This window comes from Macaca fascicularis, chromosome 7 (genome assembly GCF_037993035.2).
Source record: "Macaca fascicularis isolate 582-1 chromosome 7, T2T-MFA8v1.1".
In the NCBI taxonomy this organism is placed as follows: Eukaryota; Metazoa; Chordata; class Mammalia; order Primates; family Cercopithecidae; genus Macaca; species Macaca fascicularis.
Genome location: NC_088381.1, coordinates 164960927 through 164980044, shown reverse-complemented (window position 1 = coordinate 164980044; position 19118 = coordinate 164960927). Strand labels below are relative to the sequence as shown.

The 19118-nt window shown below is 46.0% G+C and overlaps 1 protein-coding gene across 1 annotated transcript in view; it reads right to left on the bottom strand.

The window, feature by feature from the left end:
- Positions 1 to 6417: 6417 nt before the first annotated feature.
- VRK1 (VRK serine/threonine kinase 1) overlaps positions 6418 to 19118 on the bottom strand; it is a 112660-nt gene continuing 99959 nt past the window's right edge. The window contains exon 12 of the mRNA XM_065518433.2: positions 6418 to 10972. Within this exon, the coding sequence (XP_065374505.1) occupies positions 10958 to 10972 (15 nt within the window). The 3' untranslated portion in view covers positions 6418 to 10957. The remainder of the gene's footprint in view (positions 10973 to 19118) is intronic.

Here is a 19118-nt window from a genome sequence, read left to right as displayed (position 1 = left end):
CAAAAGAGATTTAATTGACTCACAGTTCCACATGGCTGGGGAAGACTCAGGAAACTTACAATCATGGCAGAAGGCAAAGGGGAAGGAAGACACATCTTACATGGCAGCAGGAGAGAGAGTGCGAGCAATGGAGGAACTGCCAAACACTTTTAAACCATCAGCTCCCATGAGAACTCACTCACTATCACAAGAACAGCATGAGGGAAACCGTCCCCATGATCCAATCACCTCCCACCAGGCTCCTCCCCTGATGCATGGGGATTACCATTCGAGATGAGATTTGGGTGAGGACACAGAGACAAACCATATCAAGAGTGGACTCTAAATCCAATATGGCTGGTGTCCTTATAAGGAGAGGGAGGTTCAGACACAAAGGCATCACAGAGGAGGCAGGAACAAAGGTTGCATTCCTATGTTCTTGCATTGCTATAAAAAAAATACCTGAGACTGGGTAATGTATAAAGAAAGGTTTAACTGGCTCGTGGTTCTGCAGACTGTACAGGAAGCATGGCAGCATCTGCTTCTGGGGAGGCCTCAGGGAGCTTTTGTTCCTGGCAGAAGGCAAAGCAGAAGCAGGAGTCTTCATGGCTGGAGCAGAACCAAGAGAGAGACTGGGGAGGTGCTGCACACTTTTAAAACAACCAGATCTCATGAGACCTCACTCACTGTCACGAGAATGGCACCAAGTGGGAAATGCCCTTCCAGGATCCAGTCGCCTCCCACTAGCCCCTCTTCCAACACTGGGGATTTGGGCGGGGACACAGAGCCAAACCATATCAAAGGCCATGTGAAGAGGAAGACAGATTGAATCCATGCAGCTACAAGGAACGCCAGGGATGGCTGCCAGCCACCAGGAACTAGGAAGAGGCTAGAAAGGACTCTCCCCTAGAGCCTTCAAAGGGAGTTTGGCCCAACCAACACCTTGATTTTGGATGTCTGCCTCCAGAACTGTGAGAGAATACATTTTTGTTGTTTTGTCACCCAGTTTGTGCTAATTTGTTACAGAGCCCTAGGAAACTAATGTACAAGCCCACCCACATTCAAGGGGAAGGGAATTTCCACCTCTTGATGGAAAGTGGCAGGGTTCCAGCAGAGCACATGGGACAGGAGCTACTGTACCACCCATCTTGGCAAAGCACAATCTGCCACAAACTCTGGAGTGTATACGAAGAGTGGGGCAGAAGTGTTGACTGTATGTTTAGGGCTCCAAGCACAACGGAGGTTTATTTCTCACTCATGTAAATCACAGGCCTCCAGGTCCTTCCAAGACAATCTAAGCTTTCTGAGGTTGACCATCCCCAACCTAGAAAGCTCCTAAGGGATTTCTGATGTGGTTGGACCTGGGAAAGGAATAGAAGCTGGATCGTGTGGCCAGAGAAGCTGGAGGAATGGGTATGTCTCCTGGCTCACCGCAGCCATGGGGCAGGACTCCTAAACCAGCACGAAGCAAACCCACAACCACTGCCCTTGAAGCCTTAACAGGGATATTTAACAGGTAATTCTAAGAACCTGTCCACACATTAAGGAAGTCTCATCCCTCCAGTGTGGCTGGGGCTTGAAGGGAGGGGACCTGCTGTTTGTCCCCTGATTCTAGATGTGCTCTGCCCACCAGGGACAGCTGTTCCAGGCTGCCTAGCCAAAGCCCACTCTTGCTGTCTTAGTCTTTTCAGCCTGTTGTAACAAAATACCATAAACTTGGTGGCTTATAAACAACAGAAATTTATCTCTCACAGTTCTGGAGGCTGGGAGGTCCAGGATAAGGGTGCCAGCAGATTTGGTGCCTGGTGAGGGCCTGCTTCCTTGTTCGTCGACAGCCGTCTCTCTACTGTAACCTCACACGACAGAAGGGACAAACAAGCTCCCTTGGGACTCTTTTATAAGGGCATTAATCTCATTCACGAGGCCTCATGGCACCTAATCACCATCATGACCCAATCGTCTCCCAAAGGCCCCACGTCCAATTGTCATTACATGGGGGATTAGATTTCACATATTAATGTGGGGGGGGGCACAAACATTGAGACCGTAGCAGGGCTTCCATACACCAAAGCTCTGCCTTAAGCTGCCTTTCTCTCAAAGGAAATGTTTTCCTTGCTAAAAATGCAAGACTAGAATTGGGGTAAACTCCAGGCACATTGTATTAGTTCGAGGATTCCTAGCAGCAAGCAAAAGCAAACTCACAGATGATTAAATACTGAGCTCCAAACACAACCGAGATTTATTTCTTACTCATGTGAAGCCTAATGCAGGGTTCTGATTAGCAGGTGTCCCGTCTCCAAGGGGTGATTGAGAGGTCTAGGCTGCTTCCCTCTTATGGCTCCCCTATCTTCAACATGTGGCTTCCAATGTCACCATGGAAACTGCATCAAATATGCAGAAAGGGAAAAAGCGCAGAGGATGGGCTGGGGGCTGCAGATGAGGAAAAAGTGTCCATCACCTCCACCTACAATTTATTGTCTAGAACCCATTCACAGGTCTGCACCTAACCACAAAAAGAGGCTGGAAAGCAGTCTGATGGCACACCCAGGAGAAAGGGAAAGGGGCTTGGTGAGGAGCTAGCCAGCATCTGCCCATAGGAAGGAATGTCAGAGGCTCAGCGGCTCATTATGTCCTCGAGTGCCTGGGCTCTCTCTCCCTTTCTGCCCACAGAGACCACACTGCCAGTGGTCCAGTCCACCCCTGGACTCACCCTGAACCCTTCAAGCTTTATACCCTATAGCAAATCCATTAGCAAATCCCTCTGGTTCTGCCTTGGCATCTCCAGACCCTGGCCTCCTCTCCATCACTCTGGTCCATGTCACCATCATCTCTGACCCGGGTAATCCCGGTTGCCTCCTCACTGGGACTGCAGCTGCTACCTGCTCCTCCTCCAGCCCTTTCTCATCACAGCAGCTTGAATAATCCTTTCAAAACGAAATTGGGGATCTGGTCTACGCCAAAACTGCCCCTTAGCAACACATCTCACTCAGGCCAGCATCTTCGAAGTGACCTAGGGGTCCCTGCACAACCCATGGTCTCTTAGACCTCATCTCCTCTCCAACCCCCTTCCCCATTCACTCTGCCCCAGCCCCACCGGCCCCCTCACCATCCCTCCAGCATGACAGGCGCAGTCCTGCCTCAGCCTTTCCATGAGCTGTTCCCTCTCCCTCCAGCACACAGCTACATCCCTCTCACTTCCTTCAACAGTCATTTCCTCAGCAAGGCCCATCCTAGCAACACCATCTGAAACTTCAGTGTCCCTTCACTGATTTAACTTTTCTCCTCAACACTTATCACCAGCCAGCAAACTACAATCTCACTTACTTTCTGCTTCCCCTACAAGAATGTAAACTCATAAGGGCAGAAAGTTCTGTCTATTTTCTTCCTTGATGTATTGCCAATGTCACAAACATCGTGGACTCTCAGTGAAGTCTTGGTTGGATGAAGGAACAAAAAGGCTGCAAGGGCAATTGAGGCTGTATGCCTCCTGACTCATGCCCACAGGGCAGGGAGAGGGGGTGTATTAGTCCATTTTCATGCTTCTCATAAAGACATACCTGAGAGTGGGCAATTTACAAAAGAAAGAGGTTTAATGGACTTACAGTTCCACGTGGCTGGGGAGGCCTCACAATCATGGTGGAAGGCAAGGAGGAGCAAAGTCACATCTTACATAGATGGCGGCAGGCAAAGAGAGAGCTTATGTGGGGTAACTCCTTGGAAAACCATCAGGTCTCATGAGACATATTCACTATCATGAGAACGACATAGGAAAGACCTGCCCTCATGATTCAAATACCTCCCACTGGGTCCCTCCCACAACACGTGGGAATTCAAGATGAGATTTTGGTGGGGACACAGCCAAACCATATCAGGGAGTTTTTAGAAATATTCCTTTGGCCATGAAATATAGACCCTCCTTTTCCAGCTCTTGAATCTGGGCCCATTTGGGAAGCATGTCTACCACAAAACTAAAAGCCACCATCCTCAGTGAGGTTGCTCTTGTTTTCATGATTCTCCCCATGGTTGCAAGATGGCTGCCATGACCCCAAGAATAACATCACACTGCAGCCCCCAAAGCAAGAGACAAGAAGGGGCACTCCCCATATCTACCTCTTTATTCTCATCAGAGAAGGAAATCCTTCCCAGAAGCTTTTCTATGAGTTTCATCATCCAAACACAGCACACACAACCACCCTTAGTTTCAAGGGAGCCTGGGAAAGGGCATGTTAGAGTCTTTGGGCCTCTAGAGTAGAAGGTAGGTGAGGTTGAGGTGAGTTTTGAAGGGATGCTACCTAGGCAACTAGTAAGATTTGCCAACAGCCTTGCTTAAGCAGTCTCAGAAGTAGAGCACTGCAGAGCCTGCACAGTGGAGGCACCCAGGCCAGCCTGTGAGGGGGGCCAGGCAAGGCCAGAGTTGGCATGGTCTGCCCAAGTTTCCCTAATTAACTAAGGGAGAGGCAGCCCGTACTAAAGTCTCTCATGGCCCAGTCTAGCAACCTCAATCCAGTTCCCATAAGTCCTACTCCATGAGAAGTAAGTGGGGAAGTTCTGGAAACAGGCCATGAGGCAAACATCATAGGTCACAGCTGCTCCTCCTTCAACAGAAGTGCAACAGAAGTGCAAAGACAGAGATAGAACACTTGGCTGTGAATAACAATCGCGCCTTTGATCAAGCCCTGCATGTTTTCAAATGCTTGTGGTCCTCTCTGAAGTCAGCAGCACATTGACTGAGGCAGGAAGGCTGCAGTGCCAATCACCCACCCACAATATCCACCCGGAGTGATTTTCTCCCTAGTTCATTTCCCCTCCTTTTGCCACATGATAAAATATAGTACAATATTTTTTCCTGGAAAAGACAGCTGTTTTATCAGTATTACAAAGCACCTTCAATTTGAACTCAACTTGTAACCACAGCCGAAGACTATTTTGCTTTTAGTCACTATTATGTGGAATGTTATTCATTACTTTTTTTTATTTCCAGCAATATGTTTTCTATCAATGTGTATCTTTGATAACTTTTTTTTTTTTTTAACATGAATGAATTTCTCTCTACCACAATATTATGTGAGTAGACAACAGGCATGCTAAACTCAAGTGTCTTTGACTTCTTGGGAAAGAAAAAGAAAAAGAGAATTGAATTAACTCTCTTTTCCCTGGGCCCTTCCCTAAGACTTGCAGAAGCCCGACCTTCTCCACCTTTCCCACCCTCACCTGCCTAATGAGAATGAAATTCCACAGGCTCAACAGGGCAGGGTGGATCTTTGTGGGCATCCCAAGCTTTGGGTGGCTGGGGTCTGGGATGGAAAAGAGTCTGTAACTCTGGACAACAGCACCAAGTATCACCCCTGCTCCTGCCATGAGACTGGTTACAAGCATGAGGAACACATGGGGTCAGGCTCTAGATGCAGGCTTACATTTTTAGAATGGGTGACCTTGGAAAAGTCACAGAGCCTCAGAGATCCTGGGTGAGCCCTAGTGCCTATCTCTGCAGAGTGAAATCACCCTGCAGGCTTGGGTGAGAGCTGCAGTCTCTCCTTTTCAGTGTGCTTACCCAACTCTGAAGGCTCTCTACATAGGAGCTGTGGTTGTTCTTCAACAGAAGCAGAGTCCCCCAACTTGATCACTGCTCTCAGGACCTTACAGTTTGGGAAGGAAGGCCAGAAATCCTTCTCATCCACAAGGCCCTGGTCTCATGCTGTCTCCTCCAGGAAGCCTTCCTTGTCCCTCCACACCTGCTCTGTACTCAGGCAGCACCTGGGTCTCATGCTGCCTCCTCCAGGAAGCCTTCTTTGTCCCTCCATACCTGTTCTGTGCCTGGGCAGCACCTGGCAAGTTGCTCCCTGTTGCCCCTTTCACATTACACTTGGTGCTAGTCTGAGTGCCTCTGCCATGTCTGAGCTTCCCCCAATCGTCTCTGGAAGCCCAGAGCCTAAAAGCAACTCTGTGCTCAGAAAATACTAGCTGGCTTGATGGAGACACCTGGGGCACAGACACAGGGAGCTGTTACTAAACAAGAATGCAAAGTTAAACATGCCAGCCTGGTGCATGGAAACTGCAGAGCTGAAAGTGGGTCTCCTGAGTGGCATGAGCACTCTTTCAAAATGCAGCTCCTTCAGGAACTGCTTTAGGGGAAGGCACAGCACACTAAGGGGCCAGGTCATGGCAGGGTGCTCTTTTGGCAAAGCTAAATCTTCCCATATCCACATCACACTGAGAACCTGTAATTAACCAGTGCCCAGAAGGCACGTGGCAGTTTACAAAGAGCTCTGGGGGATAGAAAAGAAAAACATATTTGAAACATCTAAGTCAGCAGTGGAATAGATCTAGAATGTGCAAGAAACTCTTGCAAATAGATAAGAAAAAGCAGGCCTAATGGGAAAATGGGCAAAAGAAAAGAACAGGCAACTTACAGAGGAAGAAAACAAAGGAACCAGCAAGTACATGAAGAGACACTCAAATGTATTAGCAATTAGAGAAATGCTATTTAAAACAAAGATCACTGTACACATATTAGACTCACAAAAATTAGAAAGATGAGTTGTGCCAAGTGCTGGTGAAGATACACCCTGGCACAACTTAGCCAAACCAGATACCTTGTGCCACAAACAATTCCACGTCAAGGTTTACAGTCCACAGGAATTCCCACAGTGGGCTACATGGTGACTTAGAAGGCCATTCTGCAGGTGACTGCATTCCCTTCAAACCAAGGCTCATTCCATTGTGAGACACACCAGTATATTATGTAACACTAAGAAAGGAAAAACAATGAAAAAATACTCTCTTGTCAGAGACTTTTTATACAATTGGAATTCAAAATGCTTATTTTGAATCTTTTAACCTTATTGATCTTTTTTTTCAAATCATTTTTCACCCTTAGGCATATATAGAAAGAAAAATAGAAGTAAAACAAATTGAGTCTTCTTAGCTCTCCCTCACATCCCAAGCCCAGCTCTCTAAACCACCTTCTGACCCAGAGTTGTCAGTGTCCATCTTTACCCACACAGTGCTGCCTTCAAGAGTGTGATCATGAAGCATTTCTTCAGCATGCTGCACTATCACCTCCTGATATGCTTCCAGGTTACAGTTGCCCCTTAAGCCAGTTCCAACATTAATACTGATAATGTTTGTGCAGGGCAGATAGTGGCAACTGTCACAACTGAAGATAGCGAGCACAAGAAGCCACCCAGTGTGAAATGTTAAAATAACCAACAATGTGCATCTTCGAATCTCTAAGACATGGTGTTTGTGGATTTGGCAGCCATCTGGGAATGACAGTGATATAGTTTTGATTTGTGTCCCCACCCAAATCTCATGTTGAATTGTAATGCAATGTCGGAAGTGGGGCCTTGTGGGGAATGACTGGATCATGAGGGCTGATATGGTTTGGCTGTGTCCCTACCCAAATCTCATCTTGAATTGTAGCTGCCATAATATCCATGTGTCATTGGAGGTACTTGGTAGGAAGTAATTGAACCATGTGGGCAGGTTTTCCCAAACTGTTCTCATGAAAGTGAATAAGTCTCACGAGATCTGATTGTTTTATAAAGGGCAGTTCCCCTGCATGTGTTCTGTTGCCTGACGCCATGTGATAAAGGACATATTTGCTTCCCCTCACGCCATAATTGTAAGTTTCCTGAGGCCTCCCCAGCCCTGTGGAACTGTGAGTCAATTGAAACTCTTTCCTTTATAAATTACCCAGTCTCGGGTATGACCTTATAACAGTGTGAGAATGGACTAATACAGGGGTGGTTTTCTCCCTTTTGTGTTGCTCTGGTGATAGAGTTCTCATGAGATTTGGTTGTTTAAAAGTGTGTGGCACCTCCCCCTTGCTCTTTGTCTTCCTCCTGCTCCAGCCATGTGAAGACATGCCTCCTTCCCCTTTACCTCCCACCATGGTTGTAAGTTTCCTGAGGCTTCCTCAGCCCCCATAATTCCTGTACAGCCTGCAGAACTATGAAAGAAATTAAACCCCTTTTATTTATAAATTACCCAGCCTCAGGTATTTCTTTACAGTAGGGTGAGAACAGACTAATATAGATGAGGAAAATGAAGTGGAGACACGCCATGGAGCTCTGTGTAGCAGCTAGAAGCACTGGACAGAGGGCACACACACACACAACTGTTCATGTAAATCAAAACAGTAATTTCCACAAAACTTACTAGACCAGTCGCTTATATGGAGGGAGGATAAAAGGAGAAGAGAGTGGAGAGAAAGTGGAGTAACTACATGAGTAATTAACAAGAACGACAATGACAAAAACAAGAAAGGGGTCTTGCAAAAGTTGAGAGATCACATGTTACACTCTTAATACTCACAACTCCTACATCTGCAGTGCAAAGATGAGGAAACCAAGGATCTGAGAGAGTGGAATAAGGAACTGAGTCCAGGAGAGGGAGACCTACCATTTATGAGCACCTACTGTGTACAGGATTAACCTCATGATACGCTTAGCCTCACGACATTCTGCCAAGGCAGAGAGATTGCCCTCACTTTACAAGGGCAGACACTAAGGTTCAGAAAGGTGAACTCTCTTGCCTGGGGACCCACAGCTCATAAGAACCAGCTGAACTGTGAGCCCAGGTGTGAGGCTACAAAACTTATGGTCTTTCCACGATGAGCCTTTTTCTCCATGTACCCATCAAAAGTTCAGGACAGAAAAGGGCAGCAGAAGAAATACCAAGGAACTGGAACCCAAGGCCATGCCTACAAGAAGTAGAGAGGCTCTGTATATTGGGAGAACATGGGAGGGGGTGCAGCAACCAGTGGGGACAGGGGAAATCCCATCTCATGCCGTGAAGCTACATGGCAGTCACATGGCCTCACTGGCTGGGGGTAAATGTGTGGATGAGCAGGCATGGCTGAGGAGAGCTCAGCATAGGGGCAGGCTTGCTGGAAAGACCATCATGGGCATCTCTGCCACACCCTCATTCTGTCTGACCTCTAGGTAAGGCACAGAGCTTCTGTCCCCGAGCCACTGTCCATCTGCCCTTCCTTCCAGCCACTCTCCTAACAAACTGATTATTTTGCTTATTTACTTGTCTCTTTCTGCCACCAAAGACCGTAGAATCTATGAGGGCAGGGATTTTTGTGTGCTTTCTCCTTTGCCACGTTCCCAGTGCCTGCACATAGTAGACCTCAGTAAAAGCTTTGTTGAATGAATGAAATCATGAAAGGCCTTATATCCCATACCAAGGATATATCCCATGCCAAGCTTGCTTCCTGAGGCACTGGCTGGCCACTGGAGGGTCTGGGCAGAGCTGTGACATTCCAGACCTGCCTGACAGCAGCAGTGGGTACAATGGTTAGGAGTGTAGACTTCATAGCCAGGCTGCCAGGTGCGACCCCTGTCCCCACACAAGCCTTGTAACCTTTTGCAAGTCCCTCAATCTCAGCTTCCTCATCTGCAAAATGGGGATGAAAAAATACCTCCTTCATAAGGTTTTGAGAAGATGAAATGAGTTCATGCGTGTGGTGTTTAGGGCAGTATGTGGTACGATAGTAACATAACAGTCATGTATCCGTTTTTGCTGCATAACAAGCCCACCAAAATTAGTGACTTAAAACAGCAATCTTTTATTTAACTCATGACTCAGTAGTCTGGCAATTTGGGTTCATCTTGATCAACTATGAGGTTCTTCTGCTGGTCTTGGCCGGGCTCACTCCTGCTCAAGTTGGCAATCAATGACCTCACTCGCATGTTGTATGGTTATCTGGCTGTAGCTGGGGTTACAGGGTACCTGGGCCATATGTCTCTCTTAATGTCCAGCAGACCATTTCAAGCTTGTTCATGTGGTGACAGTTGCAGTGTTTCCAAGTGCAGAAAGATAAAGCAAATCCCAGTGTACAAGCACTATACAAGCTTCTGCTTGCATCATTTTGTAAATACGTCACATTGGCCAAAACATATCACATGGCCAACCCAACTTCAAGGAGTAGAGAAACAGGCTCCACCCCTTAATAGGAGGGGAAGAATTTGTGACCATTTTTGCCATTTTTGACTGCCCTTGCTACTTCAGAAATGGCAAAGGCATCTAAAGAGAACTCAGGAGGCCTCTGCTAAAGACCAGATTTGACAAAAGACTGGAAGCCCTACTGGGTGTGAGAAATAGGAAACCAGCCTGTCCCATCCCATATCCCTACTTGCCAGCCCTCTGTGATAAGAACTAATTATTTTGAGTGGCAAGTGGGCTATGCCAGAAGTAGTTTCTGCTGTGTCTCAAATGGCCCTTGAACTCTTGGGGATGAAGGATGGAGTGCAGGCTTAGGGCAGATCTTCTTTCAGAGAGTGGTCAGAGCTGTCCGCCTGTAGCACCGTCTGAGGGTGGCATCCCCAAGCCTCAGCCTCCGCAATCCAGTCTGTAAAAGCCTGATCTCACTTAGCTCCTTCTCAAACAATAATTTGAAATCAACGAATCCTGTGCTGACATACTCCTCCCCTATGATTACTGAGCTCTAGACATGAGGAAACAGGCATTTCTCAACCAAGCCCTCCACCAGTGATTACCATTATTGCATAATTGGGGACCTCGGAAGCAACAGAGTGCCGTGAGCTGCCAGGCCCAAGCTCCTACTCAAATGACACTCTGAGTTCAGCTGCTAGAAGACAGGAAAATGTGGCTAATTGAGACTAAAGACTGCTCTGAGTAGCTGTCTAATTTTCCACAGTTAGTTCCTTTTTATTCTGCAGTGGTACCCTTTTGGTAATTGACTTTCAAATAATACTTGTTACATATCACACTTAAACAGGAGTATTTCTGGCAGGGTTGAGCTATACAATGGATCTAGAAGTGGATTTCATTAAAGGAACCAGCTCTGCAGATCTGAGGCACTCCCACAGTGCCAGCCACACACTAATGTTCAAGAAACATGGTCCATGAGATACGTCCACGCAGTTATCAGTGTACAGAAATCGCAGCATAATTTGAGTGTGCATGCAGCAACCACGCAGATGATCACAGAATTCTCACATCTTTTCTCTCATTTTTCAAGACCCTGTGAGTTTAAAAGAACAAGGAACAAATGAGGACCCTGACATTCATCAAAATTGGATCACAAAGCATGTTACTACACATCTACTATATGCCAAGCATTGGAAATACAGACATGAATATGGCAACACCTGCCTTCAAGATGTTCATAACATGGGGGTATGGATGGGGAAAATCAAAAAGCAAACAAATTACAATAATGGAGCAGGAAAGTCAACATTATAGAGATGTATACACATGCAGGATGGATCACAGATGACAGTAACTCTCTGAGGACTGAGAAACTCAAAGTCAAGTTGAGTCCTGAAGGATGCCTAGAAGTCAACCTGGTGAGGAGGAGGCTAAGACATCCCAGTTAGAGCAGTAAACAAATGCCGCCTATTGCAGGAAAGGAAGAGGTTTTCCAGGACCCATGTGCCAAGGGTATATAGCAGAGTGTGGCCTAACCTCGGGTTCCCAGCCTTGACTCAGCATCCATAGTTTTCATGCTTGTGTGTTGTCCAATTGTTTGGCATATATGTCCACTTCCATGCTTCCACGGAAGCTTTCATGACCTCTTCTTGGGAAACCACATACTCATTTCACTGGGGCTGTCATTGCTCCAACCTCACTTGGATTCTTATTTTAGAATTGCCACTGGAGTCCATTTGTAAGCCATATAATGCTTCTGTTTTTACAGCAATACATTGTTTTTGATCCCAGGTGCTATATTCCTTGGCACAACTATCCATTTTGTTGCTAAATTTGGCTCTAAAGAATTTGGAAACATTTCCAAACATTAAACGTACCCTCAAAGGTTGATGATGGCCACTGCACTGAGCGTATTCGAAGAAATGTGCTCTTGTAGGAAAAGGGTACATCTCAGTCTGCCATCTTTCTCACCCCTGCCCAGGGGAAAGGAATCTCCATCTTCAGCTACTCTGGGCAGAGTGCCTGGTGCTGGAAGGATAAGGACTATGTCTGTGGGTGACATTTGACCTCCATTCAGTGGGATTATTAAGCTGATCCTGTCACCACCTCTGCCTTGAGGACTCAGCCAAGTTATTCACTCTCATCTCAACATGCTCATTTTCACTTCAGATTCTTGTAGCGTAAGGCCTGCCAGAGGAGCCTAAAATCCCACAGTTTGGATTGGGAGTTAGGGAGCAATAGAAGACTCTGTTTACTTTGACAGACCACATACTGATTAAGATGCAAGCAATGTGGAATGTTTGTTTTGAAAAGTCTGATCATTCATTAAAAGCCACACCTTGTATATGGTCAGTACCAGGGAGAGGAACAAAGCACTTTCCATTAAAAATGTGTGCAAAATCCTTTTTAAGAAGGGAGCAAGATTCTGAACCCAGATAGACAATGGGGACCAAGAGCCCATTTCTAAACCAGCATACTAGTCACAAGCTTCTCCTCCTTCAATGCACTGAGCACCTGCCTTCATGTACAGAGAAGCCTCCCCTACCCCCATGCTACCTCTCTGATACTGGTCTGTAAGCCCCAGTCCAGAACCGTCACCTCAACGAGGAAATGATGGCTCTACAATGTCCACTTCAGCTCTCAAAATTACATGCTGTGAACTATTGAAAACAAAACCCCAGAATCACACAGGGCATCACAGAAAAAGACTGGCATTTCCACACTGGGGACTGCAGATCGAGGCGCCTTGGTGAGGTCTACAGTTCCTGCTCCCGAGGGCAACCAGGGCGGCTGGCTGCCCTGCTTTCCACAGGAGCCGGCGAGCAGTGTGACACTGTCACTCACCAAGAAAAGTCACTTCCCAAAATACCACACGCTGCAGGTAAACGGAAGAAAGGTCAGAATGATGTAGGTGTGCGTGCTATAAACCATCTCGTACATAAAAATTGCCTAATTACTGGAGAGATATGAAAAAGCATATATTACTCCTCAGATCGACTAACCCTCGGGGAAGGAATAGGAAGCGGGGCACCTCTCGGAGCAGCTCAAATACATCAGACGTCAGGCCTCCTCTAGTTGCAGAGAAAATACCAAAATTTTTTATGCCCCCACCCCTGCCACATGACTACATATGAAGCAATCTGTGAAAACAGCATGAAAACGTCATATCAACTTGAATCTTTGTATTCATTTCATACTTAAAGAATGTGACTAATCATTGTTTTTTTACCCTTGGTCCTTGAATTTTCATTACAGAGATTGAAAAGATATAAATTTCATCCATTAGGTTTGGAAGCATACATAGTATGCTATTTGAATGAATTAAATTTTGTTGACTTCTGTCTGTTCAGTCAGATTTTGAAATAAGGTGAGTGAAAATCACTTCCTCCATTGTCTCTTGTTCTTGCTCTTTTGCTTGGTATCTAATCTATGCCTCCGCCCCGACTCTGCAAATATGGGGTGCTTTTTCATTCAAAGATCAAACCCATTTTGAAGTGATACAGTTCTTTTAAAATCATTTGATTATTCATTTGTACCGCCCTCCAAAAAAAACCATTTGTTGAGTGTCCACTATGTTCTAGCCATTGAGCATCGAAGACTAAGTCAGCAGACAATTATTGTCCCAGTATTTCCATGAGTTTGTTGGGGCAAAATAACATATATCATTATAAAAACAGTTGTAAAAGAGGGAGCAGGTAGGAGAGACTCCTCACCCAGAGTGATAGGATTGGGTAAGGCTTCCCAGAGGAAGTGATACCAGACTCTTAAGGAATTAGTAGGAATTAGTTAAATGGAAAAGAGGAGAAAGGGATTTGGGGACAAAGATTGTGCCACGTGCAAGGACTCGGAGGCTTGATAGAGAGAGCAGCTCATTTGAAAACCGTAATTCGTATCTTTAAGATGCATCACATCGATATGAACTATCAGTGGCAAGTCCCTTATTTCTAGTTGGTTTTCTGTGCAATAAATAGAGGACTTCCTTGAAATCTTCCTCCTTTTTCCCCTTAAGTTATGTGTGTAAACCAATGTCCCTAAGTTTATTGTATCTTTGTTTTGGAAGATAGGCAATATTAGAAAGAACACATATGCCAGGGTAACAGAGGCTTCTAGAGAGATGAATGGGAGTTAAAGGACTTATGGGAGCAGAGAAGCTCCTGGAAGAACCTGGCAAAAGAAGGATCAAAGGCCTTAGGAAGTGACTCTGACTATCACAGAGAAAACAGTAGATGCCAAATCCATCAGAGGGCTTGAATTCTACAGTCCCATCTCCCTGAACGCGTGTTTGTATGTGTGCAAACACACACAACTAGGGGACACTGCGGGAGGCTCTTGGGTCATTTACGCAGGCAGAGGGCTCACTAGACCAGTGACAGTTGTTGCATGGCCTGGGAAGAAAGCCCAGGAATAAGGGCCACTTCATCAAAAACAAGTAATTGCAGACTGGAGGCTGAGTTGTCTACATCACAAGCATTGCCAGGATGCTGGTCACAGAAGCAAGGGCATCCCCCCGATTCCACCTGCCCCCTCAGGAGAGGAAGTGTCTGTAACTATAGGGGAGGGGACTGACTTTGCCCTCTTGAGGTCTTCCAGAGGTGTTGCTTCTTTGTGGTGCCCACCCACATAATGTGTAATGCAACTATCATCTAGCACTTTCCATTCACTGGAATTTTTTTTTCTTTTTTCTTGTCTTTTTTTTTTTTTTTTTTTTTTTTTTTTTTTGAGACAGAGTCTCACTCTGTTGCCCAGGCTGGAGCACAGTGGCACAATCTCGGCTCACTGCAACCTCCACCTCCAGGGTTCAAGCAATTCTCCTGTCTCAGCATCCTGAGTAGCTGGGACTATAGGCACATGCTGCCTCGCCCAGCTAATTTGTTGTATTTTAGTAGAGACAGGGTTTTACCATGTTGCCCAGGCTGGTCTCGAACTCCTGAGCACAGGCAATCCGCCTGCCTCAGCCTCCCAAAGTGCTGGGATTACAGGAGTGAGCCACCGTGCCCGGCCCTGGAATTTCTAAATCTGTAGTAACTACGTTGTTTTCTTGATTTCTTGATTTCCAGTATTTCCACTTCCCCAAAGAAAAGGGAAATACAACAACTGGAACGCTTCCAAACTCTTCCACAAAGTCAATTACCCAAGGAAATTCCTTATCAAATTTATTGATTATGCCAACGCACTAGTTCCGCAGTCAACCAGTCTCTCTTAAAAATGAGTGAGCTAGGCTAGCTGCTTTGTGATCACAGAAGAAATGGAAGGCATGGGCCCTGTGCAAATGAACTCTTGGTCCCAGGTGGGAAAATGAGATTTCACAAAGGAAATAAGACCACACAACAGAATATAGCCAAAAGCCTGAAATGTACGAATTGAACTAGAGATCTAGTCACCAGATCTTTATTGAGCATTTATTTAATCACTGGTTCATCCATCTCGCTCCCTGCCAGTGTTTACCAAGTGCCTTCTAGGTTCCAAAAAACATGGGGAATACAAAGGTGAAAGAGAAGCAAAGTGTTTCTTGCTTAGGAAGAGCAAGAAGTGGAGACATGACTGCAATGTTAGAGTGGCACTTCAGAGGGCTGCACGTACAGTGCTATGGGAATTTAGAGGAAGGAGAGCACCACTCACTCTCACCTTAAACAGGGTAGATGTTATGTGGGTGAAGTATTCCTTCCAGACCTTGAAAGATAGGGAGGAACTGCAGAGACCCCTGATTCTTACGACAAATCCTGGAATCTTACCAGTCCCTGATCTAGGCATACATGGTCCTATGGCAGTTTCACACTGGAGACGTCCATGACATGCTTGGCAATGACTCGAACATCTACGGGATCTGTAGTGAGAAGAGCAGTCTTGGACTTGCTCAGGAGGACCTGGTTGGATTCCAGACCTACTGCTGGCTTGCCAGGAGGCCAAGACGCAGTGATGTATCACCCCAATGCCCCTGCAGGACTGACGTGTCTTCCTCCAGCTGTTGGGAATGTGGGCACTGACTGCTGAGAGTTGCTCAAGAACTGCCCATGGTGGAAGAGAGCTGCTTTACCTTGGGGCAGCCCATATCTTAATAACAGTCCATATGGGGAAAGGGGGCATAAAGGTTCTATCCTTTGCCTCAATTTGGGACTTCGCTGAAGGACCATCCCAGTTCAAGCTTCCTGGGATTGACCAAGGCCTTTCTTGTGACTGCCCTATGATTTAATTTCTCCCTCTGCACAGTCCGGCTTCCCTCACCCACCCCACAGGCAGTGGTGTGCTGGTACCGATGGCACCAGCTGGTGACAGCCGATTCCGTGTGCCTCTTCCCAACACCCATTCAGTGACGTCGAGTTGGTAGCTTAGAAATAGGCCATGGTGGGAGAATTTACACTAAAATTGACGAACTCCACAAATCAAGACCCCCAATCCCCATGCCAGAGGATTGTTAATCATTCAGCAGCACACGGCTGTCCACACTGTGAATCCCAAGGCTCCTCAGCCAACTCCAACGCGAGACTCCTTCCCATCTCAGGGTCTATTTCTTGGGGACCCAACTTAAGACACCAGATGACCTTAGGTGAGGTGTATCTGCAAATCAATGTTGTCACAACCACTGTGACTTTGGACATTTCACCTCATCTCGATGAGCCTCAGTTTTCTCATCTCAAAGTGAGAGACGGGGCCTGGATCTATGTGTTTAGGGGCTATGCTAAGTGGATGTTGAGTGTTCAGGGCATCTCAAAGTTTATGGAAAGGATAACGAATCTCCATGTGGCCTGAGAAGAAAGCATTAGAGGCCACATCTATCAAACAGGGATAAACCTCTCAGGTGGCTCTGAGGAGTAAATGAGACCCGGGAACAGAAAGCTCCTACTTCAGTGCCTAGCCCAGTAAACCCTCCCCACAAATGAATGCAAAATACTGTGATACATCAAATGCTCCTGGACTGTGGTCCCAAGAGGGGAGGATTCATTACTCACCCAGAACCTAATGCCTCAAAAATATGTCAAATGATTCGATGAAACAGCTCAGGTCTGTCTCTTTGCATAGCAGAACACAGCGCGGAGAGAAATGATGACCAACCAATTCAAACGTAAGATTTTTCACTCCCATTTTTAATCTGTTGCCCCCAGAAACACAAGGACAGGTTTTAATGCGCAAAGAGTTGAATGAAACCACCTCTTTAGAAGCACTCTGTTTTGCCTCCCACCGTTAGGTTACTGGCTCGTGTACAGAAAAGGCTCTGCCTTGGGTTTTGGCATCATTCTCTTGCTTCATGGAGCAGATTAGTCTTACCCCTATCTACCTTCGTCCAGCTACAGTTGAGGGCTAATTGTTACCTTGCAGTGTGTTTGCTGCTGCGGTTCTCTCCTTGTGGAGGGTAATGAAGAGGATTTCTAGTAACCCAAGACGCAGAATCATGCCTTTCTTGGAAGCAGATGAAAGGCATTGGTCTTTAGTATTCTGTTGTGCACCTTACTGATTCCCAAATTACGTGTTCGGGAATACAATCTGAGACATTGCAACCGTGTCGCTGTTTGGCGTGCACTTTCCTGAGCTCTGTCTCCTATCATTCGAAAATTAGAAGCAGTTGCATTTTAGGTGGGGCTTGGCAAGCAGAAATATAGGACGCCCAGTTAAATCCGAATTTCGGATGAATAATGAACACTGGTCTTAGTATAAGGATGTCCTAGGCAATATTGGGGACATATTTATACTAAAAAATTCTTCGTTGTTTATCTGAAATTCAGATTTAGCCAGGCATCTGCTATGGTTTGAATGTTTGTGTCCCCTCCAAAATTCATGTTGAAACTTAACCCCCATTGTGGCGGTATGAAGAGGAGGGGCCTTTTGGGACGTGATTGAGACAAGAGGGCAGAGCTCTTGTGAATGGAATTACACGCCCTTATAAAGAGGCTTCAGAGAGCTCTCTGGCCCTTTTGCCCTCCTGCCACGTGAGGACAACACAGGTGCCCCCTGCCATGTGAGCACACCAGGGAGGAGGCACCATCTTGGAAGCAGAGGATGAGTCCTCACCAGACACCAAATCTGCTGGCACCTTGGTCTTGAGCTTCCCACTCTCCATCATTGTGAGAAATAAATTTCTATTATTTATAAACTACCCAGTGTGAGGTATTTTGCAGCAGAAATCAACTAAGACAGTGTTCTGTATTTTATCTGGCAACCCTAACTGTAGCAAAATTCGAGAAATCAAAAAGATAAGAGAAATTTGTGAGGTTCCACTTGAAGCAGCTCTGGCCATGTTCCTTATTTTGGGTTCAGAGGGATGGGCATCACTGTCAATCATGCACCCTTGCCAACCCTTCTGGCTGGTGGGGAGGGGCATATACAAGAGCAGATGAACAATGGCAACATTTTAATGACTTGAAATTACAACATCTTACCTTTGAAACATCATGAATTTTAGAGGTATTCCTGTATCCTGTAGTAGGAAAGAAAGTGGAGAAAAAAGTCCCCCTAAGCTTCACATACACAGAACACAACTTCTGCCATCTGGAATGTCTTCTAACTGACATCAATTACTGCCCCATCAGTAGTTCCTGCCACTTTATCCACCATATCTATGTTCTGAAAATGGCAGGGATCTATCAGTCAAGGTAAGAACCTCTGCCCTTTTACACATTGGTTTATTTCTGGATTTGGTGCCTAACTTTCCAAACAAGGATGGAGAATTATTTTATGAGTAAGAGTGGAGGAAGGGAGAGAGAGGATCTGAAACTGTGTAGACACAGGACTTATCCCCTCTGCTATAGACAGAAAATGCTTGATGGATGCCCGCCTATGTTCCCATATCAAATGCCAGACGCCAGAAGAGAGGCATGGAGAGGACCCCAAAGTTCCTACATCTCAGTTGACTATGGCAGCAGTGATAGCATAGCCCACCCTTCTACCACCAAGGCTTATTATACCCAAGGGAGCTACAAAATGAGAAAGTCCATGGGTAATTATAAAACAAGAAGACATCGTTCCATAAGCCACAAGGGAATTCAAATCTTATTACTTAACATGCATGCCATTTAGGCCATGATCTGACACCAATAATTTATTACTTTACCTTCCTATTTCATAGGTGTGAAAGCCACTCGTTGGTCATCACGTATATCTGCTCTGGGAACAGAGCAGCCTAGGTCATGGGACATGGAAAAGAGACAAATCCTTGTGACTTTTCCCCCCAAAGATGTTATTTTTCCTTTTAGGGTAGTTTTAGGTTCACAGCAAAATTAAGAGAGAGGTGCCTGCCCCTCACCTCC